General features: G+C 41.2%; 2 protein-coding genes across 3 annotated transcripts in view; one reads left to right on the top strand and one right to left on the bottom strand.

Annotated features, from left to right (window-relative positions):
• LONP2 (lon peptidase 2, peroxisomal) overlaps positions 1 to 18,464 on the top strand; it is a 38,416-nt gene extending 19,952 nt beyond the window's left edge. The window contains exons 11-15 of the mRNA XM_008638920.2: positions 45 to 178; positions 8,637 to 8,779; positions 13,701 to 13,908; positions 15,037 to 15,227; positions 16,980 to 18,464. Of these exons, the coding sequence (XP_008637142.2) occupies positions 45 to 178; positions 8,637 to 8,779; positions 13,701 to 13,908; positions 15,037 to 15,227; positions 16,980 to 17,201 (898 nt within the window). The 3' untranslated portion in view covers positions 17,202 to 18,464. The remainder of the gene's footprint in view (positions 1 to 44; positions 179 to 8,636; positions 8,780 to 13,700; positions 13,909 to 15,036; positions 15,228 to 16,979) is intronic.
• Positions 18,465 to 19,414: 950 nt separating this feature from the next.
• Positions 19,415 to 26,323, bottom strand: part of SIAH1 (siah E3 ubiquitin protein ligase 1) — an 8,329-nt gene continuing 1,420 nt past the window's right edge. Inside the window, exons 1-2 of one of the 2 annotated variants that reach the window (XM_008638800.2) lie at positions 26,146 to 26,323; positions 19,415 to 23,084 (exon numbers count right to left, since the gene is read on the bottom strand). In XM_008638800.2, the coding sequence (XP_008637022.1) occupies positions 22,234 to 23,084; positions 26,146 to 26,236 (942 nt within the window). In that variant the 5' untranslated portion in view covers positions 26,237 to 26,323 and the 3' untranslated portion in view covers positions 19,415 to 22,233. The remainder of the gene's footprint in view (positions 23,085 to 26,145) is intronic. The other variant, XM_017740984.1, reaches the window with a different exon arrangement.

Here is a 26,323-nt window from a genome sequence, read left to right as displayed (position 1 = left end):
CCCTGTTGAAAAGGACAGCCCAGCATAGCCATTGTCTCTCACAGGTACACGAGGGAGGCAGGAGTCCGTGCCCTGGATCGGAAGCTGGGAGCCATTTGCAGAGCAGTGGCTGTGAAAGTGGCAGAAGGGCAGCACAAAGAAGCAAAGCCAGATCGTGCTGAAGTGGGGGAAGGAGAAGGTGTGTATCTTTAGCATGTTTTGTTAAAAAGGGAACTTCTAATGTAGTCACTAGGAAGCTAATTTAGCAACTTTTTCTCCTGTTTTATTCTTCATTAAGGGCTCTGTTTTCAAAAGCATGGCAGATAGCGTGACATTATTCTTATGTGCAGTTTTAGTGCTGAATTATGACTTAGGACATAAGTTGAGTAGTTTCAGCCTGCTGACTTGGTAATTGAGATGTTCAGTGCATCTGTTTCATATCTTAGGGATGCAGTTATGATTTGTGTATGTCTTCCTAGGCTGTTTAATGCAAATCTTTCACTTCTTGTCTTTAATAAAAAACTAAGCATGGCTGTAGTTCCTGTGAGCTCAGAACGCAATCTGGTTATTTTGTTGTACACTAAAAAATTGTCTGCTTGAAGAGCTCTGAAATTAGAATTATTTTTATGTGCCTTTTAAGACTATACTTATTCAAAGTCTCTCAGAGCTTTGGTGACTTCTCAGCCTCAGTCCGGTCTTGTTTACCATGTGCACAGACAATATTTTGTCATTCCCAGTCATCCAACAGACTGAAAGAAAGCTAAACACAAAATTCTCAAACAGCAAAACTACTCAGGTAACTGCATCACCAGTAAGGTAGGTCTCTTTCTAGTCTTGAAATAGAAGAGGGAAGGATGAAGTCAGGCCTATATCCAGGTCATGTGCATCATACAGCAGGTGACTGCTCCCTTTTTCATCCCCCCATGAGTGTTCTCTCTAATAAAAATGAACATTCCCACTGTGTTTGCTGAAAGATATGATGGAGGGTGTAGATGGCTGTGCTTTTGTTCCAGCCAGGTGCTGGTGGAGGTTGTTCCTGTACACAGCAATTTCCTGTTGGAGCTCCACAGTGCTCATTGCAGCACTGGATGTCTGCAGGAGCCCTCAGTGTAAGGTAGGTTAGAAATGTGAAAGGACAAACCCCAAACCTCAGGTTGAACTTCTGGAATGTGGATAGCCCTTAATCTAATAAAATCTAGCAAGCAGGGTGTTGGGTGTTTCATTAGTTTGTTTTTTAAAGACTGAAATGAGTTCAGGTAACAAGAAATTCTGCCAGTCTGTCAGAGAACAACTGGGTGTCAGAGGATCCTGGAAACTGAAAACTGCAGAATGGCTGCTTGCTTTTGCTGCAGGATACTCGCAGACTTAAAATACTGAACAGGGCCCTGTTGGTTTGATGTTCTGAAATATTCCCCAATTGAGTTGATGTGGAAAAATCCTTTAGGTTCTAACATCTGTACATCTGGAATTGGTCTGGTCTGGATTGGAGGAGGACAAATGAGGAGACTCATTATCTGTTCCTTTAAAACAAGGCAGCAAACAGGTCTGAACAGTGCCTGCCCCTTTCAGAGAGTAAATCCCAGGGGAGGAAATATAAGGGATATTTTTACAAGTAGTGGCGATGATTAGAAGGGTGTTTGAAGAAGAGTTTTACTCACAGTAAAAGCTTACATAATTTGTCTCTGAGAATCTGTTTCTTGACAGTCTTTCAGCTTTACCTTGCCTTTTTTCCCTAGCTCAGTATTTCCTTTCTGAAAATTAAATCTTCTTTTACCTTGTTGAGTTTTCTAAGATCACCATAATGTCTGTGGAAACTGCAATATCAGAAGGTTGAATTTGGCTGTGTTTGCTTAAGCAGGCTCAGCTTGGTTTTCTCTGAATGTTTGGCGTAAAGGCAGTGAGCTCTCACAGTAGCAGTGACTGAATCCGTGAACGGTCCTGCAATTTAAATCATCCCATTTACATTAAAAGGCAGAGGTTTTAAGATTTATTTACCAATGCTTTCCTTTTACATCATGTGTGTGTTCTCTACCTTCTCTGCTCTGATGGACTTTGTGAAGTCAAACACTGACTTGTTGATGCTTCTGTGGTCTCTTTGTGAATGCAACCGCTGAGCCTTTGGGCTGTGCTGGCCCAGCTCACCAGCACCAGGCAGTATCGGGTGTCCTGGCTACTGCACCTTTTGGCTAGTAATTTTGACAAGTCATATTTTCAAAGTAGGTAGCTGTGTCTAGAATGTTTAAGATGTCTAATGCAATTGCTGAATAAAAAGAGATGTCATTCTGCTCTTCAAGCATTGACAAACGAGAGGTGGGTTCAGAGCACAACTCATGGCACTGTAAGAAGAAACACTATTATTCAGGCAAGTAACAAAAAGGAACTGTATTAGACATCTCAGTCCACTGAGAGAGTTATTTACCATGTTAAAATTAGCGCTGTGCTTGCGACTTAGGTATTTACGCTGTTAAAATTATACACTGTTAAAATTAGTACTGGACTTGCAACTTACCAAAGCTAAGTGAAAATAGCCAAGTGCTTCAAAAGGGGGAAAATGCTGGCATTACCCAGTTTGCAGTAAGAAAGACATGTGCTGTAAAGAGTTGCCTTTGTACTTCTGGAGTGAAAACTGTCCATAAGAAAAAGCTGTATTAATAAAAGGGAGTCTGAGGGACAGGTGTCTCTACAGTTAATTGCTGTTATGAAGACTTGGTATGGAATGGTGTGGTCTGCAAAGTGTATTTTATTTTGTACTAATACTGTGCTTGCACCCTGGTGTGTTTTTAGCAGAGTGTGTCATTTGCTGGGAGTGTATGAGAAGTCGGAGCCTTTTAAAAGACATTTTTATTTTCATTCTGTCTGTTGAAAACAACTAAGTGTTCAAAACAAAGCTTATAAATATCTCCAGACACTTGCAAGTTGATGCAAATAATGGGATTTGTAGCCTAAATTGATTTCTTCGGCATTTTTTTTTCCTGTTCATTAGTGGATGTTTGTGCAGTTGTGCATCATGATGATGAATTTTTATTTCATATAATGAATGACTCTGGAAGATTAGTTAATCAAGTTGTCATCCCTTAATAGTTTCACTTAGTATTATTTCTTGAATTTATTTTTCTTTATCTATCAAAAATACCTGGAATTCATTTTTGCTTTCTACATTTGTGGTGCTGATGTGAGATTGAGACTCTACAGTTAGTGCATTGGTATGCCTTGAGTTGTGTAGGAGAGGGCAGACTGCAGGCTTGCCTTGCTTGCTAAAACATAATTTATACCTGATTCATAGTATAGCCAAACAGTACCTTGGTGTCTGTTGTGTTTATTCAGCTGAATGCTTTCTGGCTGGTGGGTTGTAGTAAAATTTAAGGACGCTAGGTGGTAGAATCACAGAATTTCCACCATTACATTGATTAAATCAGATTATTAACTCCAAGGCGAGCACCTGTTTTCAAGGCTTTGTCAAGATCAGGCTTCTGACACTGTTTGGCAGTGGGCTCTAGGAAGGGAGGGTACTGCCTTAGCAGAGCTGGAGATTCTCTCTCAGCCTGGGTTTAGCACTTCCCAGAAATGCACCACTGAAATGCACTGGCAGCTTTGTGGTGCCTTCCTTGCTCCTCTGCCTCCTGAGCTTTCTGGAGAAGTTGGTGAGTGCAGGAGTGTTAGTTTGTGTCAGTTTTTCACTTCGCACAGGGAACTTCAGCAGAAGCAAATGCAGTCATTTTTCAGAGCTCTCTGGGGAGTCATCCCTGTGTACAGTAATGCTATCTGATATTTCACTGAAACACTATCTAAGATTTATGAGACACTCCTCAAGTCTTTTGACAATTAGAAGAAACTCTAGGAGTCACAAAAATATGTGAAACTCTCCTTCCTATTTTAGTGCAACTGCCTTGAGAATACAATGCAACAACTGTGCACTAAGGCATCGTATCATGGTACAACAGTTGAAACCCAGAGTGAAAAACAGTTTCTCTAATTCAGGCCCAAAGGAGGATTTAGGACAGGTAATATTTCATAACTAAAAGTGATGAAATGAGGATTGGATTTATGTTGAAACCAAGGCTTTGAACATACTTAAATATTTCCATACCCAGCAACACAGTGCATGAATTGTGGAAGAAACACTTGGTTTTAAATGAAATGCAAGTTTGACTGCAGTTGTCAATGTGAGCTGACACATGAAATGTGATGACCATCAGTCCCAGGGTGGTGTGACTGCAGGTACTCAGCTCTGAGCTCAGCTCTGCTGACCTTAGAGAGCTTCCCAGCTCTCCAGGCTGCAGTGTGGGCTCTGTCTGAAAATTGCTTGGAATGACTTCTCTGTAGGAGGTCAAAAAGGCATAAATGTTCAGAGAGGTTGGGTTAATATACAAATTAAAGTGTTATTTTTTTTCCATGTTAATTTATCTAAATATTCCTGCAAGAACACCTCAAATTCAAGTGCTTCAAGTACACATTGTTTTTGTTTACATGATGGAATGTAATAATTTAGTGGAAAGAGAACCTTCTGATGCTGTGGGGAGAAATGCACAGAGCATTAAATTTAAGCATATAAGTAAGTGTTAACAGGATTAGGGTCCCAGGAAATTGTTTCCTTCCTAAAGAAAATCTTGTGGAAGTAACACTTCCTAAAAATTTGGTGCATAAGATTTGACAGTGGAATGTTGTTTTTAGGGTGCAGTTTCATGTTATGACTGGCTTTGAATGTGAACTGTTGTCAGCAAGAGCAATCCCATCCTTTTCTATCTAAATGCAGTTTTGGGAGGTTTTTTAGTTTGGAGCGGCTAAAAGAATTCAGAGTCTGTTGCCTGCTGAAGGATCTGCTGCTAAGTCAGATGAGAAAGAAAGGACATGTTCTTTTCCCTTTAATTGCCCACAAACCTGAAACCTTTCCTGTCATGCTGTGATGCCCTTTTTCATACTTCTTCATAGCAATTCAGCAAATAACAATGTGTTATGTTAAAAACTGCTTTAAAATGTTAGGCTTTTATTTTTCTGTCTTGGTCAGTAAGTATGGCTAGAAATCTTTGGGTTTAAGACTTGTGTTGCTAGTGGTTAATTTAAATCTGTTTTATGAGGAGATGAGAAATTGCTACATGTTGAGGAAGTTTTAGGCTTTTGTATTCTCTCATTTCCATTACATCTCTAGAAGAAAGTAGCATTCTTAATTTTTTAAATCTTTGTGCCATGGAATGTCTATTAAGATTAAATCTTTAATGATATTTAATAGTTCATTGTCGGTATGTTTACTTAGGAGTCAATTTTCTTAAAAATCCAGTATTTACATGTGAGACTGTTTTATTTTGGGAACTTGCAAAGGCAGATTCCTGAGGAACATTGAGATCTTTGAGTAGCTGCAGATTCTGCTTGGAAAATTTTACAAACATAATCTTTTTTTGGTTGGTTGTTTTTTGAACTTATTTTTGGTTACTTGGGGAGGGCTATGTGTTGTCGTTTATTTTTAGTATTACAATTTTTAAATGTTAAAACAACTCAATACCGTGCTGCTTTTGTGTCAGCAGACGTGTAATAGAGGAGCAGCAGGTGGTTCCTCGAGGGCTGTTTGGAGCTCTGCTAAGGGCACTTTTTGACCTTTTAGTTTATTTTGCCAACTTATCTCAAACTGCTTAAGCTGCTGTCCTAACCAGAAGTTCTGTTTCTGGAAACTTGAATTTACCTGTCTTGTTTTAGATAAATGTGTCATTTAGCTTGAACTGTGGTTTATGGCTATTAGTCTGGGGTAGGTAGAGAACACTCATTTGTCATTGTTAGTGGAAATCTTAATTACTTATGAATCTTTATAGATTCTTCATGGTCAGCACTTGTTTAAAGATGATAAACAAAGATGGCTTTTTCCTTCAAAGGAAAAGTTAGTGTTTGTAATTGCATTTTGGGACATCACTTTATGCTTTTATAGAAAATTAGATAATGCCAGAATTCAGGTTAACATTTTTAGAAAAAGTCTGGAGCTTGTTACTGTTACAGATTATAAAATGGCATCTACTCATTAGCTTAGATAAACTCAAGAGTTTCTGATTTTTTTAATAGGGCAGGTGTCCACAAATTCCCTGATTTGTATATGAGGAGTTTGTCTCTTCAGCTGTATACAGTTAGGTAAAATAAATATGTTTGTGTTTGTTAGGCAGTAAAATCTTGTAATAGAACAAAAGCAACTGGCTTTAAACTCAATTTTGTTTTGAAATATGAATTGTATCTCAGATTATCAAGTAGTGTTGAAATTGCAGTCTGAATTGCAAGAATAGCATGCATTGCAGCCGTATGTTTCCTAGACTTGCCAGTGTTTATGTCTTTGAATTTATTATGTACAAAAATAGTAGTTTAACAAAAACAGAGAGACATGCTGAAACAACAGGAGGCATCTGACTAAGGCAGTGTTTACAGTAAGGGAATGGGATTTAGCCATGGAGGAGTGAGTTGTACAATGGAAAGATTAGTGGCTGTTGGATAAGAACTGTTAGACTGGAGTCCTGAATAAAAGCTGAGTTGCTGTTGTCATTTTAATAGTGATGTAGAATGTTTTCCTTGGTACTCTATTAAGGCATTAGTGAGAATTGCGCTGTCACAAAATCATCTGTAAAAAGGCCTTTATGTATCAGGATTAATAATAGGATAGTTCTTCCTATTAATAATAGGAGACTTCCTCATTCATCCATTCTGAGAATTGCTATTGCACCACTGACCACCTCTTCACATTATAGTAAATAGATTAGATCAGTGATTTGTGTTTTTCTGTTTAAACTCTTGGATTTTCAGTTACTGTGCATGCATTGATGTGCAAAGGAAGATCCAGAAGTTTCTTTGTAAACTGCAGTTGGAAAGAATTCAAGGAAAGTAAGCAACCCATATTTGAGTCCAAAGCACAGTGCAGGAGTCTTGAAGCTCAGTGTACATTCCTGTATAATACAGACTTCAGATGTGTGTTAGGCTGCTGTTTGGGGTGGAAAGAAATGTCTTCACTCTGTGTGTGCCTGAGGGGCAGCCCCAGGGCAAGGAGGCACTGCCCTGAAACTGCCACAGAGCCTTAGAAACAGCTGGCTTGTCGAAGTAGTCTTCATTTCTGATACATGTTTCACTGAAACACTGCTTAGCGCTCTTGAGAAATGCTAATAAGCCTCTTGCACCTGGGTCACATTCTGTGGGGAAATGATTCCCTGTTTGAATTGTCCCTCTGATCCCAATCCCTTGGTAAAGGCACAGTTTTGGCCCCTGCAAGTGATGTGCAGGTTCTTGAGCTCAGTCATGCAAACAGCAGACTGGGTTTGAGAGTTCGACATTGACACGATTCCCATTATAGTTCAGTTTTGTACTGAAAGAGAAAACAGAAATTTGAAGGCAATTCTGCTAAGGAAGCCATTGAACAGGTAAAAAATCCAATCATGCTGTAAGTGAAGGAAGGGAAGAGCCCACTTCTGAACCCGTAACTATTGCTTTAATTGTGTGGTCCCTCCTAGGTGACGCTTGAGTATATTGCATTCAAAAGTGTCAGGCTGCTGGGGGTTTATAGCCCTTCCTGAAGAGTGTATCATGCCTGTAGGTATCTCTGAAAATGCCTGATAATTGGACCTTGGAGGAATTTTTTCTGCTACTGGCTATTGAGTGTGACACCTTAGCAATATCTCACTCAACAAAGAACAGAGCCCTCTCTGTGTGTGTGTGGTATTTAAAGACAAAAGCCACAGATCATTACACTGAAATTGTTTGAGGTTTTTCCACTGAACAAGGCCTGTAGGTGTTGTGTTCTGAGCTGCTGTTCGACAGACAGGAGACGTCAGTTTTGTGAGTTAAGCAGCCTGAGCAGGTGGAAGGTGTCCCTGCCTGTGATGGGGGTTGGACTAGATGATTTTTAAGGGTCCCTTGCAGTCCAAACCCTTCTATGACTGAGTAAAGCCATAAAAGTCATAGGAGACAAAAAGCAACATGAAAAGTGTCACATCAGAGTCTGTGCTGCAGGGCCTGCACTGGAGGTGGTCTCTGTGCTGGGGCACAGTTGTAAACACACATAAAAAGAACAGGAGTTACTGCACTGTCAGAATTGCTCTGTTCAGCTCCACGTTCTCTATTAACACTACATTGCACAGGATTCCTCCTGCAGGAATAAATCTTTCCCTGTGAGGATGGGGAGGCCCTGGCACAGGTTCCCAGAGAAGCTGCCCCGTCCCTTAAGAGTGTTCAAGACCAGGTTGGATGGGGCCTGGAGCAACCTGGGAAGGTGTCCCTGCAAGACCTTGAAGCAAGATCAGTTTTAAGGTCCTTTACAGCCCAAACCATTCTGATTCTATGAAATACTGGTTTTCTGCACAAATCTGGTGAAAAATGCAAAGTCTTAAATGAGCCTAATGTGTTTTGCTATTTGAATTAGTTTAAAATGCACTTAAGCTGATAAGTTGCATCTCTGTCAGTGCTCTAGATTTAATTTTATCTTTGATGAACAGTTAGAACATATTTAGGCTTAATAATTAAATTTCATGCCATATTATCTTTAATTTGACAAGATTTTTGTGAAAGATGGTTTGAGCACATTTTCCTGAACTTTCTGAGCATTTCTTTGCATATTTTATTTTTCTCTGTCACGATTTTTTAAAAATTCCTCTGTCTAGGAAAGACTGTTACAAATCCTAAATTAGATTTTCTTCCCTTAGATTGCAAAGAACACGTCACAGAAGATGCCAAACCAGAATCCATCAGTGACACAGCTGACCTGGCTCTGCCACCTGAAATGCCGATTTTAATTGATTTCCATGCTCTGAAAGACATCCTGGGGCCACCCATGTATGACATGGAGGTAATACCCTCATTTGTTTCTGCTTGACTGCTGTTTCTGGCTGCCATGATTATTGCTATTGACTGAGTCTGTACTATGTTAACAACTTTAAAAAATATTAATAACAGCACTGTGTTCCTTCGTGTTCCACAAAGTGTGTTTTCACCTAAAGAAGTTTTTATTTCCTTTTAATTCAGGGTACATAAATAACAAAGTGCCCTGACTTTTCTGTTAGGAAAGGTTCCTGCAGCAGTGCTTAAGAATGTGGTGGTGTTTTTTCAGTTTGAAACAACTTTGCTTTTGTTTGGGGGATGTTTGGTAGTGTTGGGAAAGTAGCCAAAAGTAGAACCCAGGAATCCTGTTTCTGCAGCAGCTGTGCTAGGGACTGTCCCACATACCTCCTTAAAGCCAGGCAGCGTTTTTGGGTATTAAAATCACTTCAGTTTGCACCAGAAGTTCTCAGACATTCTTTAGGTTAATGTGACTCTTAGCTATTAAAATGCTTTATGATCAGTCAGGCACCTCCAGCTCTGTTCCTCAAGTAGGCATATTTCAGATTTTTTGCTTTCCCCCATCTGTATTTTGCTCCATTCTGTGGAAATGCCATCAGTTAAAGTAGTTTGTTAGTTTGGGATTCTCATTTCACCAGTGACATTGCAGCTGTGCTCTGTTTCTGAGAACTTTCCTCTTACAGTTCTTTTCTCCTAAATCAGAGGACCAGCCTTCCAGTGGGATTTGGAGAACAAAAAGGGGACAAGATGTATGGGGGAAGCAGGAGAAAATGGATGATTGTTAAGGAATGAGTCAGTTTCTAGACCTGAACTGAGTGAGGCATTTGGATATGAAGATTTTATCATGGAAGAGATTCTTAAAGAAGAGACAGAAATGAGGAAACAAACTGAAAGGAGACAGTGTCATTGTGACAGAGGATGGTGATGGGAACAGTGGGAGGGGGAATGGGAAGCAAGGAAGATAAATGACCAACAGGCCAGTGCCTGGTGACTGGGCTGAATTTACTCACATGGGTTCTTTGGTGATTTATTTCTTTTTACTTTCAGAAATTTGAAGAGTTTTCTCTTTAGGCAAATGACTTAATTGTCAGCAACTTTTTCCAGCTCTTAGAAGCCACTATACCCAACAGTAAGATCACACAAATTTAAAAGTTCAGTGCTAATATGGGACTTTTCTTAGGTGTTCTGCCTGGTTTCGATTTTGTTTCTGGAGTTGATTATTCATTTAAATTTGGTAATGTGGCTGCGTTGGAAAATAATTTCTGCTATTTTGTCTTTTTTCTACAGATTAAGTAGTACAAGTCAGATTTTTAAAGTGTGATTCTTAATTTCAAGTATAAAAATACAGGAGTGCTGGGGTGGGGATTTTCATTTGTGGGGTCCACAATAGATGCCGTAAATTTGCAGGTAAGCATTTCCTGGATCTGCTGGCCTGTGTAAACAGCAATAAGACTGATTGAAGCTTGTGACTTCTGCATCAAAAGGTTTTCTTAACATTTCTGTGTTTAGAAGGCAAATTTAGTGCATAAATAGAAGTAGAGATGAATCCACACAGATCAATTCCCCAAGCAGCCCAGGATTTATTTTCATGTACTATTTTCATGTACTATTTTCATGTACTATTTTCATGTACTATTTTCATGTACTATTTTCATGTACTATTTTCATGTACTATTTTCATGTACTATATTATTACTATTAATAAGTGAATATTTTTCAGTACACACTTTGTTTTTTTCCATGCAAATTGCTCAGATAACAACATAACTCCTGTTTTAAGGAATTTTCCCAACTAACTTGTTATTCCTTAGAATTTTCTCAAGTCCCCCCAAGATTCTTTCAAGCAGTACAGTTCCTGTGCCTGGCAGGTGTCTGAGCCTGGCTGCTGTGGGTTGCTGGTCCGTAGTCACAGGATGTGTCTCCTCTCTGTGTCTGGCCTGAGAGCTTCAGCCTGGGCCTGCATTTTGCCATTTATCAGCAGCTGAAAAAAAGACACAGAAGAGGCAGCCACTGTGTCAGTACCTGCATGAGGCTGAGCAAATGGAACTGAAAACATGACATGACTTAATTGATCTGTTGTCCTTCAGGGAATTCCTTACACAGGGATTCATCTTTCACCTTTCCAGTGCATTGCTTGGCTATTGTCTCCACAGGTCTCCCAGCAGGAAGACATGACAGAATAATCAGCTCCTACTTGCTGGATTAATTCATTTTTCACAAATAAATAATCTTATGTGTCTCCCTACAGAACATGTTGGAATAAATCACATAGTGAGGCTTTGAAAGAATAAATCTCGACAGTTTGAAGTGTAAAAGATTTAATGAAATATTTCAGCCCAGCACACTTTTAGGGAAAAGGGTTTCTATCATATCCGGTGGGTTTATAACGAACTATTTGTATTTTAGTTTGGGTTTTGGGGGGTTTTTTAGCTTTTTTTTTTCTGTCAACTCTTAGTTCTGCTCAAGTAACAAAACATTATTGGCACCACAAGAAGGCCTATCAGGATTAGTTTATATCCTCATAGCTTGAGTGAAGTTGAAGGGACAGAAGCTGTAGGTCAGTGAAATTGCCTATTCTAGGAAATAAAAGTGCAGATGCCATAAAAGAATGGCTCTGTTTCATGGGACATGCACAAGTCTAATTAGGGGAAAAAATTAGGGTGTCTTTTGGAAGCAAAACCTTTCCAAAGCACAGGTTTAGATTGGCATTTTTATCTAAGAACTGTCAGTCTTGTGGTGATATTTCTGGGAAATCCTCCGCCCTCAGAGGGAAGCCACTGTTAGTGTGCTTTGTCAGCAGTGATTTGCCAGGGAATGAATCAGAAGAGTAGAAAAAAAGGTTTGTACAGTCAGGCTGGGAGAACCTGTGGAAGGAAAACAAGCATGCTAAAGGCCAGCAAGTGATTGAACTGGTTCTCATCTTCCCATTGTCAATCAGGGACTTAACAGCTCTTTGTCCATCACACTGGTTTAGTGTAGCTCCAAAACTGCAGATGATAACCTGAAATATTTTAAAATAAGTGACTGTGCTGAATGTAAAGACTTCAATTTTGCAGTGTCCAGACAGCTAAAATGCATCTGACAGGATGTTCATGTACTCAGGGTACAGCTAAATCCCAGCTGGGTCGGTCTCATCTACAAAAATTTTCAAACCCCAAGATTCCATGTAGGTCAGTGACACCTTCATCATCTAACAGACATGACCAGTCATCACCTGATTCGAATGGTCATTTTTAATTGAAGTTGTTTAGAAAATGCAAGAAAGGATTTTTTTCTAATTTAAATTCATCAGAGTTTTGGTTAGAAGAAATTATTCAGAGGTGTCAGGAGCGATTCAGTCTTGTGGAGTTCCCTGTAACACTTTGTGGGTGTCCAAAATGTAATACAATGTGCTTTCCTCTGAGTGTTGGGGGTTGTGTGGCTCTGGGTGTGTTTAGGGATTTTTCAAGGGGATTTTCTGTAGCCAGATCTCAAAGCTGCCAGGGCATTTGCCATGTTTGACTGTCACCAGGCCTCAGTACAGGCTCAGCTGAGGAGGTTGCAGCAGGGGTGATCCAGTCTCTCTCCAGGACAGCAGGAGAGGTTGCTTGGCTTTGGAGGTACCAGCTAATGCAGGGAACAATGGTCCAAAGGTGATCAACATCTACTGCACATCCAGGTTCTCTTACCAGATCTCAACTGACTTGTGAAGGGAGGAGGAGGTACCTGCTTAGTCTGAGCATAGAGGAGGGAGCTTGTGCTAAGTGATGTGTCTTTAGAACCATTTGGGTTTTGATTTGTTGTCCCATTTGCTGTTTTCTGCCCGTGAGCTCTCAAACAGTCTCTAAACTGTTTTCAACTGATTCAGAGTCCAGTCCACAAAAACTGAAACAAAACCCCCAAACCAACAAACCTTGTTGATGGCTGCTTAGGACTGAGAGAGGGTGTGGGCATTTAATTTTGTTCATTATACCTGAAGTGTTTGAAACCATGGTGGTTTGCCAAAACACCATTGTCTCCAGTGCAAAGGGGAATGTTCCAGTGTTGTTGGATTTCAGTGTGACCAGGATGAACTGACTTTGTTGACCTGAGTTACTAAGCATTTACTAAAATAATCAGAGTAAATCACTGTAACTAATAACACACAGGGAATGAATATAGAAACTGATGTTAGCAAAACTGAAAATGCTTGATGAAGTATTTTGATACCTTAAAAGTGAAACACACTATTCTGTGCAATTTTCTTAAATGCTAGAGAAAGAAAGAGCCTTTTTCGCTAAATCCTGCTAATGAAAGCAAATGGCAGGATGTTGATGCCAGTGCACAGGTAAGGGAGAGCCCCAAGAGAAGCAGGAGAAAGGGCTGTGTGGCTGCCTTGGCTTCAGCTGCCAGTGTCCCCTCTGCCTGGCCTGGGAACACATTTGTGTTTCTGCTATTCCAAAGTGTTTGTAAATGTCTGCAGGGAACAACACTGGGGGCTTGTCTGGCCACAGCTCAGGCAGTGCCACCACCTTTAAAAAGGCTTTTAGGGAACACTGGGGAGCAGAACTGGCTTTGTCACCAGAGCTACGGTCAGGGCAAACACACTGCAGCAGATGGGTTAAGTCACATAAACATTCAGTCAGAAATGAGTGAATACTTGATCCTTTGAGGAAAAAGATTCTTACAGTGCGTTTGGGGGCAGGCAAGATTTCAAGAATGACATGCCCAGGTGTTTGCCATGGCCTTAAGCTAAGCTGCAACAGACAGCTCCTGTTGTGTAATTAGTGTTTACACATATCCAGAACTACTGCTGCATTAAATAATAAATTAAAAAATAAGAGATTAGACACTTGGCTTAACTTTTGTGGTGTTTTAATGGGTACAGTTGTTTTAAAGCCAACTATTGAATTGTTTTTGTGATGTCTTTTTTTATGGCGGTTTCCTAAACTGAGTCCTGTGTTTCCCTTCAGGTGTCTGAGCGCCTCAATCAGCCAGGAGTGGCCATAGGCCTGGCCTGGACCCCCTTGGGAGGCGAGATCATGTTTGTGGAAGCGAGCCGGATGGACGGGGAGGGCCAGCTCACCCTGACGGGGCAGCTGGGGGACGTCATGAAGGAGTCGGCTCACCTGGCCATCAGCTGGCTGCGCAGCAATGCCAAGAGATACCAGCTCACCAACGGTGGGGCAGCAGGGCCGCTGCAGGGCAGCTACAGCCCTGCAGCAGGGTGGGAGCAGTTCAGCACATTGTAACACTGCTGAGTAACGCTGTGAGTTACTCGCTGTGGAATTAAGTATCGCATTAACAGAGAAAGGGTTTCAGCCATCAGTGCTACAGTGAGGATGAGATCAGCTCCAGAGTGCCTTTGTGTAGTTCTTTCCCAGTTGATGCCAAGCCAAGGTGGTTGTGGCCTGGCAGAACACGAGTTGTGTCTCCCTGCCGTAGCCTGGAAGGTTGTGGACAGCTTCAGTGCCAAGGTGCTTCTCCTTGGTTGTGGCAGACACTGCCTCTGACTCATTGTTACACTCAAGCTTTCCAGCAGTACTTTTGTGATGGAGACAGATAGGGAAGTCTGTAGTTTTTCCTAACAGGTTCTGTTAAAAGGTTTTTGTAATAATGCTTAGTATTTTGAGGATGTTGGGTTTGTATGGCAGCTGTGGAACTGCAGTGCAATAGGACTCTGGACAAGAACATTTTAACTCTTTTTTGTTTGAACCTCCCAGGACTTGAGGAAATGTGCTTTCTAGATTGATCATCTGCTGATCAGGCGAACAACTGACCAGTATCTGTCACTGTTTCTGGAAGTTTAGATAGGTTTAAAACCACAATGGAATTAATGTATGAAATGCTGCAGGCATTACCTGTGTGCATCTTTACCTCTCCGGTTTACACTCCATGTACTCCATTACAGGTGAAAGGACATAAATGGAAGTTTCATTTTATTATAATTGTGGGTTTCTGTGGAGTGTTCTCTGAGCATTGACACTGGTGGTTTGGGATATAAAAATTCTATGTAGAAATTCCTTGGTTTCTACATTAATCCCTGCTCTGAATTTCCCAACACATGCAAATGCCAAGCTTATTGGTTATCATGTTACCATTTTTTTCTAGGAATATATATGTAGGAAAGCTCGTTGGGTGTTTTTTGTTGTTTTTTCCTTGGGCCTCTGCAATATTGTGTTGTTTTTTTCAGTCTACTGTTAATAAATAGTGCCAAGGCTTTTAGTTCTTGGTGGGCTTTTAGAATAAAGACAGGGAACAAAATGGGTTTAGATTTTTAACATTCAAACCATTCTTTTTTTCCTTAAGCTTCTGGAAGTTTTGATCTCCTTGACAACACTGACATCCATCTGCACTTCCCAGCTGGAGCTGTCACAAAAGATGGACCATCTGCTGGTGTTACCATAGTAACCTGTCTTGCTTCACTCTTCAGTGGGCGGCTGGTGTGCTCAGATGTAGCCATGACAGGAGAAATTACACTAAGAGGCCTTGTTCTTCCAGTAAGCATCGTTTGAGAAGAAAGCTAAATTGTATTAATTCTCCCTATTTTGGATATAATATCTGTTAATAGCCACTTAGAAAACCAGAGTCTTGCTGGATCATTCCTTAGTAGGAATGCAGTCTGCTGCTGCTGCAGTTGGAAGAGGCCAGTGGAGGCCAGGCTGCTGCAGGACTGCCCCACTGCTCTGCTTTGGTTTTCAAGCTAAAGCCAGCCTTGATGTGGCTTTTTGGGAAAATACATGAAAATGTCTAGTTGGAAAGGAAAGCTCAAAGTCTTAAAATGCAAGATGGCTCTAAAGTCTGTACTGCAATTTTTAAATGTGCTTCCTCAGACTGTTGGTACAGAACTACCCTCTGGTGTCTTTGAAAAGTTGTGTGTTAAAGCTCTCCAGTAACTGCACACAGGTTATTCCTGAATCCATGGATCTACTGTTAGGTTTCTCTTAAATGTTCTTTGTATATAGCTCAGCCAAATGCGGTTTCCATAAAGCTTTGTCAAAGCATGAGGGCAAAGAAGGTTTTCAAGCAGTTTAATTTAAAGTGTCAGTGGAGCCTGGCCCAGGTGCTGAAGCTGATATGGGAGTTACCATCTCATACCAAACGATGACAGAAGGAAGGATGAAGATGGAAATCAGGGACAGGATTTTGTTTCCTGCAGAGGAGACAGAACCAGAGGTGCCATGGTAAGGAGTGGCCTAAGAGGCTCTGGGGCCAGTGAGCCTGACACAACAGGCCATTGTCCAGGGTTGTAGAGCACCCTGCAGTAACTCTGGTGCAAGCCAGTTTAGCCCTGCAGCTAGGCTGTCCTTACTGCCCCAGGCAGTGACCACGCTGTGCCTGCTGCTGAAGGTGCATGCAGAGGTAAGGTACCTATAAATATTAAACCACATTCTCCTCCTTCCCCAAGGTAGTCTGGAATCATGCTGTTATCAGTCACTGAATTCCCAGGAGCATGCCAGGGGCTGGCCCTGCAGCTGAGTGCACAGCACCGCCCAGACCCATGGGGTCACCCTGAGGATCAAAGTGCACTCCTGCCATGTGTCACAGCAGCCTGAGGTTTGCCCTTTGTGCTGTAATACAGGGCCTTCCTCTCCTCTAAAGCAGTGTAAAATTAAAAGTTTCTGCTCTGAGATAGTCCTTAGGAATAGAAAGGAGTTTGGGGGAAGAAGCTACAGCTGTAAGAAAAACTTAACCCCCCTGTTTACATCTCATTAGCAACTCCACCAGGAGGCTCAGTGGAGCAGTGGCTGGTGTAGCACAAAGCATCTCTCCACTGCTGGAACACAGATTTGCTTTGCTGTACATTTTCTGTAGTACAGCTCAAGTTTTTATGGGACATTGCTTCCTTAGGACTCTTTTCCCCCAAAATCCAACACTGCCTTTATCTGAAAAATCTTCTGTTCTAGTGCAGGTGCAGGATTTCAGCACATCATATAAAAAAAAATGGAGTGAAGGCCACTTTTGTTAAAAAAATTCTGGAAAAGCAATGACTTTTCCGCTATTGATTCTCTTGTACCTGCACTCCTAGATTTATTTTATTAGCTGTTACAGAAAGAATACTGTAGTATATGAACATATTTCCCTCATTAAGCACATAATGAGCTACAGCTGACTGCATTTTTAATTGCTTTCCTAAATGACTGAGGGAGGCAGAACCTTTCATCAGAATTTAACTCCTGATGTGATGTTACAATAATTACTTTATTCAATTAGTTCATTGTTTTTATATAAGTATTTCTTCTCCTTCTTAGGTTGGGGGAATTAAAGACAAAGTGCTGGCAGCACACCGAGCTGGACTGAAGAGAATTATCATTCCTCAAAGAAATGAGAAAGATCTTGAAGAGATTGCAGTGCACGTGCGGCAGGACCTGACCTTCGTGCTGGCCGGGTGCCTGGAAGAGGTGCTGAATGCAGCCTTCGACGGCGGCTTTGCAGTTAAGGCCAGGCTTGAGCATCTGAATAGCAAACTTTAGGCAGACAGGCCAAGGTTACCTCTCTCTCAAATCCTGTAGTTCTTGATCTCTTTCAGCTACAGTTAGGTATCAGGTACCACTATGAGCTAAATAGGATTGTTTAAATGGGGTGTTAGTGCCATCAAAAGGAAGGTGTTGCTGCAGCAGTTACCAACCTCAAACTGCATTTTACGGGCCTTTGCTGCTTTTTATCAGTAAAGAATCTTGAATCTCAAGTCAAGCATGAGAAAGAATTCCTTAGCCTGTCTGTTATCAATGTATGTACATGGCAGCAGCTGGTCACAGCCTTAAAGAGGGAATAACATGCAGCAGTAGAGGCTCATAGGCGGGGTTGTTATAAAAAGCAAATTGATTTAGTGCAAGTTTACTTATTTACAAAATATCTGTAATAATAATGAATAACAATGTGCTAAGGAACAGCAGTATCAGGGAAAATAAGGTTTTAGAAATCTAAAAAAATACTCTTAAGGGATCTGAAGAGAAGCACTGTGGTCTAAATGAAGTTACTAAGTTCTTTCAGCACTTGGTTCTAGTTTGTAGCAAGGCCACTGCAGGCACCATTTTTCAAACCCAGGAAGCAATGCCAGAAGAACTGAAATGTAAGAAGTGTTGTGTACGAAGGGCAAGAACACATCAGTTCACACCTGCACAGCTGTCCCTGCAGCAGCAGGGGGGGATGGAGCATGGTTGAAGCCTTAATGAAAAAACCCAGTAATATTTGGAGGGACAGAGTACACGTCCTTCATTCTTACCCACTACAAACTGACTTGATTCCTATGCTTGGATGCCTGTGCTTGGAGGTTCACCTATGGAAATTAAATCCATTTAAACAATGCCAAGAAACTTCTGAATCATTATTCGCTGTGAATAAGGTTCAGGAAGTCTGGCAGCATCCCTGTCCTTTGATAGCCTTGTCTCTTATCTCCCCTTGAACCTCAGTGGGAACTGCACTTCAGTGTGTGATCTGGGCTTTTGGCATTGTTCATTCTAGGGTTGTTGTTACATCCTTCTCTTGTTCAACATTTCCAAAGTGCTTATGAAAAACAAACTGTACCAGTGACAACAGCCTGTTCTAGAAGCTGCCTATAAATCAAAGTAAGAGTTTGCTTTCCTTTTGTTTCCATTGATAACAACGCTGATTTACCTGGAACATAACAGCACTGCTGGTAATCAATTCAGTGGGAATTTCAACACCTGTTTTATGAAAGATTTTACAACTTTGACAAAAGACTTAATCTAATAAAATGGTAAAAATAAAACTGGCTTCTGTGTCAGTATTGTAAGAGCTCTACTCTTAGTCACTCACAAGCCAAGTTCTGAGACTATGGACAACACCCCCGGTCTCCAAACATGTTCTGCTTCACAAGAAACATGCAGGGAAGAAGTGCAAAGAAACTTCCCCCTGGGTAAAACCCCAGCCTGGTAACTCTTGTGCTGCTGCTTTGCTTTTGATCAAACCAGGAGGGAAAAATTGTTTTCCAAACAGCTGGAGAAACAATCCTGCACTGCCCTGCACTGTGAGAGCACTGATATGCTCGGAATTCCAGCACTGTCTGTTTACACATGGACAAAACCAATCTGCGTTTTTTTAAAAGAGAATGAAGACAACTAAAAAAAAGTTTCCACCACAGCAAAAGAGGGAGCTGCTCCCCAGAAAAGTTAAAGGATGACTTTCTGTCTGACACATCACTCCAATTCCTAAGCCTTGTCTCCATGGTCTCCACCTGAAAGTGAGGGGGTGTAATGCCATTCTGAAGATAATACCAGGCATTTACTGCCAGCCTTTCCTGTCCCTGCTGCCAGAGCTGAAGATGTTCTGTTACTGTGTTGAGATTTTTTTTGAAGAAAACATAAGCATTATCCATTACAGCAGACACTACAGCCACATGTTGGTGCCTTTTGTTTTGCTTTCACTGAGCAGACTAATCCTGTGCAGCAGTGAGCCAGAGCAGTACAGAACTTCTGAAGGGATGGCAATACACTGGGGATCATCTGCTTAGGAACATTCGAACAGTTACATGGACCTGAGGTTAAATTGTGTCCCTCAGAAAAATAACCCAAGATAGCCAAAGCTTATCAAAGGTAAAGCAGTGGTAGCTCCTTTCCATCAACACTCTAAACTGCTACAGAGAGTAACTATCCCACGTGTGCAATTCCTGCTTTAATCACAGCAGCTTGGAAAAGACTGGATAAAACAACAGGACAGGCAGCAATACAAAACCATTCACCTGCTTTAATTTTAAAGCACTACTGCAAACAAGAGCTAGCAGGAACTGTCACAACAGAACCAAAATATTTACATCCACGTTTGTCAAACATTTTAAGGCTTTTTTTTTTTTTTTTAAAGGGCAATGAAAAACCACAGAGGTAGTGCTAGCAGACAAATGCAAAATCTACTGCTTTTCATCTTTTCGAGACAAATTGAATACTCCTTTCCCAATACAGCAAAGTAAAACAACACTTTCTAAAATAAATAGCTAATGTTAAGACAATACCAGGCTTTAATACAGCGTTTATTTTAGATAAGGTAGTAAACTGTACAGATTTCTAGCATGGTTTCTTTTTTCACATATAACAGTGTAGTTGACTTACCAGATCCTCACACTCTTTAGAGGAGATCCACTGAATTAGGCTTCTAATACTTTTGAGGATCTGGGCCGAAGGGTAATTTCATCATTCCATCTGATGATGGATAGCAAAGGTTTTATACAATTATTTAACACCAAATGGAGCAATACTAATTTACATTACAGTAAGTCAGCATACAGTAGTTATGCTACAGATCTTGTCCTCTGTGAAACATGAACCAACCTGTCTGAGCACACCAGGCAGCTTTCTACAGCTCACTGCAAAGGCCCTTCCTGAAGGCCCCTTCCAGAGCACAGCCCTGACCTTCAGCCCACTGTACCTCAGTCGAATCACTGCGGCTCAGCACAAGGGTTCAAGGGAGACGGTGCTCCTGGGGACATGGCCCAAGCTGAACCCTCCCAAACAGAAGCAGCAGCAGTGACCAGCCCCACACAGCCCCAGCCTCTCAGGGCAGCGTCAGAGGCTCCACACAGCTTCTCCACTATGTTCCCTAAACAAAACCAGAGCTGGAATAGCCCAGCCAGCCAGGCACCAGCGAGCAAGGGAGATGTGGGCTCCTCTAAAAAGGGTATTTAGCCAACTTTCTGTTAAAGACAAACTAGAGGTAAATGCAGACAAGCTTAATTAGGTGAGAATAATTACTGAATTTGGAAAACTGCAAACAGTTGGCTGTATATTCAAAAGGAAAAAAATGCTAGATTGCAACGAGTTTCGGAAGCATTTATCTACTGCCACAAGGTACCAGTACATCTTTTAAATTACATCTGTGCACAGTTCAAACAGCCTAAGTATCAAATTTTAAGAGTGAAACTTTTATTACATGAAGCTATTTCTGTAGTATAATAATCCAGCCCAATGGATTTTATGTTCCTTACCTGTAGAACTACTTACCTCATCATGCATCAAAAATAAGAACTAGAGTTGTCTTAACAGATCAACTTCTGATAAGAAGGTTAAGACAGTGCACAGGAAATAAACTGTATTTTAATGTGTTACAAAAGTAGTTAATTGCCAGACCAACTCCCCAGCACATCTGCTACCACTCGGTTTGACAAAGATTTCCTTCCAACAGCTCAGGATGGAACAGCTTTGCCCCTGCTCGTCTGTGTCTGTTTTGTAACACAAATCCCGTTTACATTCGTGGTTCAGGTTTGCACATACAGCCCAGTATCCTTCCAAAGCCTTTAGGGCTGGTCAGTCACACCTGGAAGAGATTTATTTATCTGCATTGTCATGTGGATCATGTCACCAAAATGATATACAAAAGTCAGTTCCAGACAGTTACTTTAGTAACAACCAAAAGACATGAAGACAAGAAACTGAGCAAGAGCATCAATGTGTCAAACTTTGAGCTAAAGCAAAAAGCAGAAGTTGGCTGTTTTTTTTCATTTGCCAGGTAATCTTTTAATGACAAATATAAAAAGACTGAAAACATCTCACTCTGACTGCCTTTTTTTTTTTAAACAAATGGTCTGCTTTTATAATTACAAATACTGTGTAATACAAGACTTTCTTTGTACTGCAAACCAACAAATACAAGGATGCAATCAAATTTCTAAGCATCTCTAAATTTGAAATGTGAATTTTTTTTTAATTCGGAAAGTTCTTAATAATTGTTCACTTTTGTTAGAAGATAACTCAAAGTACAACAACATCTAGACCTGTTTTTAAAGGAGCTGTCTTTCCTGACATCTTTGAACATAAGCACTCCTTTCGAGTTCAGTACATTCACAAATAGCTCAATTAAGAACAGTATCACCAATGAATTGACTACTGGAAAGAGACAAAATTTACCAAACATACAGAAATATAAGTTTTACCATAGCAATTATGCATATCAAAAGATGACACCTGTAATTAATTTTAAAAAGATACAAAAAAGAGAAAAACCTGAATTACAGAAAAGAAAGTCATATTTATTTAATGAAAAACTAGAAGTTAATAAAAATTAGCAAATACACAAAAAATATACACAAACAGCAGCAATACTATGTAGTGACTTACAAAGGGGGCGTGGGGAGGAAGAAGGGAAGCAGCGGCCAGAGACCAGACCGCTCAACATGGCTTGTCAGTCAAAAGGGGAGGGAAAAAAACACAAACAAAAACACGAAACAGTATCCTTTTCAACAGTACAATCAATCTACAAACAAGTTTTTAGAATTATTTTACAACATTTCCTGTAGAATCAATTCTTAATACAAAAGATGCCCATTTTGGGTGTATATATATATTCAGTGGTTTACTGTTGACTTATTTTAAATATATTAGTTACTACATGCAACTGCTTCCTGTAATTTAACAGCCTTTCCTTTTATTTACCTTCATTTATGTCTACCCTCCATCTACCAAATAATTTGTCTGACAGTCAAAGATGGTTACCCTATTTCTGCTAAATTAAATGCAACGGTTTTAAACACTGGCCTGAAGAGGTTTGATTGCCATTTCAACACATGGATATAGTTACGTTGATGCCTAAATTGCCATTTTCTGCAAAGAGCTGTGCAATGCTGGTGTCAAAGACTAGACAGTCACTATTCATAATGGCTGTTGCAATTCCCTCATGAATGGATCGAGGAGTTGCTTCCCAAGTCAATCGCCGCCTATGCCCATTTAGCTCGAGTCGATAAGCAAAGTTTTCTGCTTGCTTGCGTGTTCCTATCAGCTGTACAATTGCAAAGAACTGCTGGTGACCATCATATTTTTCCTGTTTCTCCAACACTAGCATGAAATGAAAGCCAAAACAAGACTGCATCATAACCCAGTCAACAGCACCAGGAAGATTAATGTCCGTGGCCAGGAACACTATATCTTCTCCCTGCAGCGTTGTAATTGACTTATGCTGATGCATCAGGTGTGGCATTACAGCATCCAGAGAGCCTTGCCATTTACATGAAGCACCGGGACAGGGACAGGAGTAAGGCCTAAACTCACACAGCTCCTCATGGTCTGCTTTTTCTGTGTGTGGCAAAGTTATCTCGCAGCCAGAAGAGGCATATTTACATGGGAAGAGTACGGAATTGGCAACTTTCTCCATAGCCAGGTTACGGATGGAGCCCAGCGGGCCTCGGCAAGTGGGGCAGCACGTGAGTTTGGGGCGACAGTTGCTACAGACCAGATGGCCACTCTGACATTGCAGAATCGGTGGCAGCACATAGTCAAAGCACACAGGACACTCAAAGAGACTGGCCAAGTCATTGTTGGAAGCTGTGGTGCCCGTCAGCGCAGGCACCCTCTGTGATGGCGTGCACTTGGAAGTACCCGTGGGTAGTGCTGTAGCGGTCTGACGGCTCATTTCTGCAACAGAACAGAGGAAAAACAATTCAGATCTAACCATGTTTCATTGCCTCTGCACACAGGATTTCTTGACTTGCAAAGAAGCTTCAAGAGAAAATAAGATACAAATGAAAGCAAAAAAAACCCCCATGTAATACAAACTGCATATATCTTATGAGTAGATCAGCTGTATGCATATGTACACTTGCACGACATGGAAACTGAACAAGTGAAGAAGTTCTACTCATTGTTCTGAAGTGGAATTTACCTACTGGAAGCTGCAAGGGAGAGGAGCAAAGAAAGACTAAAAATAGTAAGTTTTTTATTGCTGGTTTGTTTTTTTGAAATTGCAGTTATGAAATGCTTCATGCAGATCACTTCTGTGTATCAACTCTGTGTATAGAACAATTCTAAGCTGCTGTGTATGAGAAACGAGGCATTTTTGATGAAAAAAAACTATCTTCTGGATAATGACCTTCTCAGTAATCATGTTTACAGTATAATTTTTTTTTTAAAAGCTGAAAAACTCAGACAATTACTATACCCTGCTTTTTTCCCAGGATAGGACAGTGACTCTTCATTTTCATTACTCTGCTACTGAGGCCCACAGCTCGTAAAGCACATCCACTACTTCAGCTTTCTGAACCAAAACCGTTTGTGAGGTTACCAGAAAAAAACCCCAAAGCAATTATTTTATTTAATTTCCCAAATAAGACTAAAAATTCAAACTTCACTTGTTGAATTTGAGAATTCATTTTACCACGGAAATACCGAGGCATTTACAGTCTCTTGGAAAGGCTCTCTTGATGAAGTTCTATGTTCAGTGGAGCTCCCACTGAAGTTCTGTCCTTTCCAATGTCCCCAGACAAAGGTGACAGCTGTCCGACCAAACAGCTTACTCAAAGCATTCCACAGATGTGGAACAAGTACCATATTTCTTAACATGTTATGTTTTCCTGCACTCCTAACTGTCCTCCTTCTTGTGCAGAAGGAATTACGAGCACTATCTGAAAAAATAAACACAGTTTTGAAAAAATAAACCATACCTTTGTAGGTAAAGGGCAGTTAAATAAAATGCTATCCAAAATTGGCTTCTGTTACACAGTACAATTCTCAGCCACCCTAAGTGCCTCTCTGCAAGTACAACCAGCTCTGGAACTGTCACGTACGTATAAAGCTCTCAAAATAAACCTCATCTTTAATCTCCTTGCTATTTGACATGGGAATATTAGGCAATAGGCAAGCTTCCCATATTTAGCATCATTTCACCCACAAACTTACTCATACTTGGACCAGACAGCTCAGAGCAGCATACTGTGCATGCTTTTGCAAGACATGCACTGTTCAGGGCACAAAGCAGAGGAACTACGAGATTCCAACTTCCAAAATGACTTAGTCCTTGACATTCAAAAAGTAATGACAGACACGTCCAAATTCCTCTACAGAGGTACCTCTCCCCAGAGCTAGAAAAGCATGAGTGTCTAAGATTCGATATTCAGTCACTGATTTTATGAATCTCACAAGCCCACTGACAGCATTTTCTCAGCCCACCAAACGGTCTTACTCCATCACAGGCTTGGTGGTCTAGAAATACCCAATTCCCATCCTTGGGAAAAAGCCCCACGCAGCGGTTTTCAGTGCTGGGCCATAACTGATACCGTAGAGATATGACAAGAATGTTTGTGTCTTTTGGCTGCATCTTCCCACTGTGAGGCATTCCAGCTTAGATGAGAAGTTTAGGGTGTCTGTGACAAATCAAGCATGTGTCCTGGGGAAGTGATGCTGCACCACTGAGGGGATTCGAGCAGCAAGGCCTCTGCCAACTGCACTGCTCTGTGTCTCCAGCACCTGCACATGGGGGGCACCCTCCAGTTCTGTGCTCCAGAACAAACCATCGGACAGGAGAACCAATGCTGACCACACTGTTCACTTGGGAAAAGCTTGGCAATCACAAGTATATTCATATGTAAAATTCTGAAAGTGTTTCCCTTTAAATATTGCAAACACACACGTTTCAAAAAAGTCTGTGTGTGCTTCCTCTTGCCTGACCCTATGCATCCTGATCCAGGGATCCCCCGTAACCTGCAGATAACGCTGGTGAAAACCACTGCGTCAGACCAGTTCCCTGGGCAGCCTGACGAGCTGGGTGAGCTCTGCTGTCTTTAATTACACCTCACTGAGCCCGTGCAACAGTTAAATGAAGCAACCTACAAACTCTGTGAAAGACCTTGCACACAGATGCCACTTCCCACTTGAGCTTTCTAAGCTATGGAAGCACTGGAGAACAGAACTGTGTTACCAGCACTCCTGTGTGAGCAGCCTTCACACACACCTTCCACAACACTCACAGGAGCAGGGAATGAAAACGAGCAGGAATCTCTGAACCAGACCACTGAGATCAGCATGCAAGAAAGAAACTGGATAAGGCTACAAACTGTAATTTACCAAGCCTAAACTTGCCCAAAGCCTACATTTTCATCACTCTTGTTAACACAAAGATGAATAATACATCTTTCGTGGCTATCACAAAAGTTACAAGTTAATCACAAGTAAAGGTTTTAACAGTGGAATACATGTAAACCACCAAACTATAAAAACTATACAATTACAAACCAAGGAAAACCAACTACAGAACTGGAAATAAAGTTTAAAGATATTTTTAGTTACAAACCCCTTACTACAGGTAAAACCCCCTATATGCAATATTTGCTATTACATTGTCTTTATTTGCACACACTAGGAACAAGTCTCTAAGCAACAGCGACAAACTAAGGAACACTAAGGTGTCATTTTCAAGTTCCTTTAACTCCAATTATCAAAAAGACGGTACGTATTTGAAAAAATTTAACCAACAGGAACAGTGAAAAGAGGAAAACGCATCTTAAGACTTCCTAGTTCTAAATCAAGGAAAACTGTTCTTGGTAACATCAGAACGCAGCGACCTGTTGCTAAAAGCATTCTCGACACTGTTCTGGGGAAGGTGACACGCACAGGCTACCGAGACCTCTCGCGGGACACGACTTAACAGCTCCTACAAGCCCAGCTTTAACTACTGTGCATAAAGCAATTTAAACGGCGCTACCTTTCCCCTTGCAGGTTTTACTCCCCGGCAAGCACGCAGACCAGACGCCCTTCCAGGAATACGGCCCGCTGGAGGCAGATCTGCCCGTCATGGGGCGCGGAGGAGCTCATGGCGTGTCCGCGCAGCACAGACGGGCTCTGGGTGCGAGGGGCGCAGGCCGGGCAGTGACCGCGCTGGA

The sequence above is a fragment of the Corvus brachyrhynchos genome, unplaced genomic scaffold (genome assembly GCF_000691975.1).
Source record: "Corvus brachyrhynchos isolate BGI_N302 unplaced genomic scaffold, ASM69197v1 scaffold26, whole genome shotgun sequence".
NCBI classification, from domain to species: Eukaryota; Metazoa; Chordata; class Aves; order Passeriformes; family Corvidae; genus Corvus; species Corvus brachyrhynchos.
Note: the sequence above shows the minus strand (reverse complement) of the source record. Positions and strands in the feature narration are given on the sequence as shown.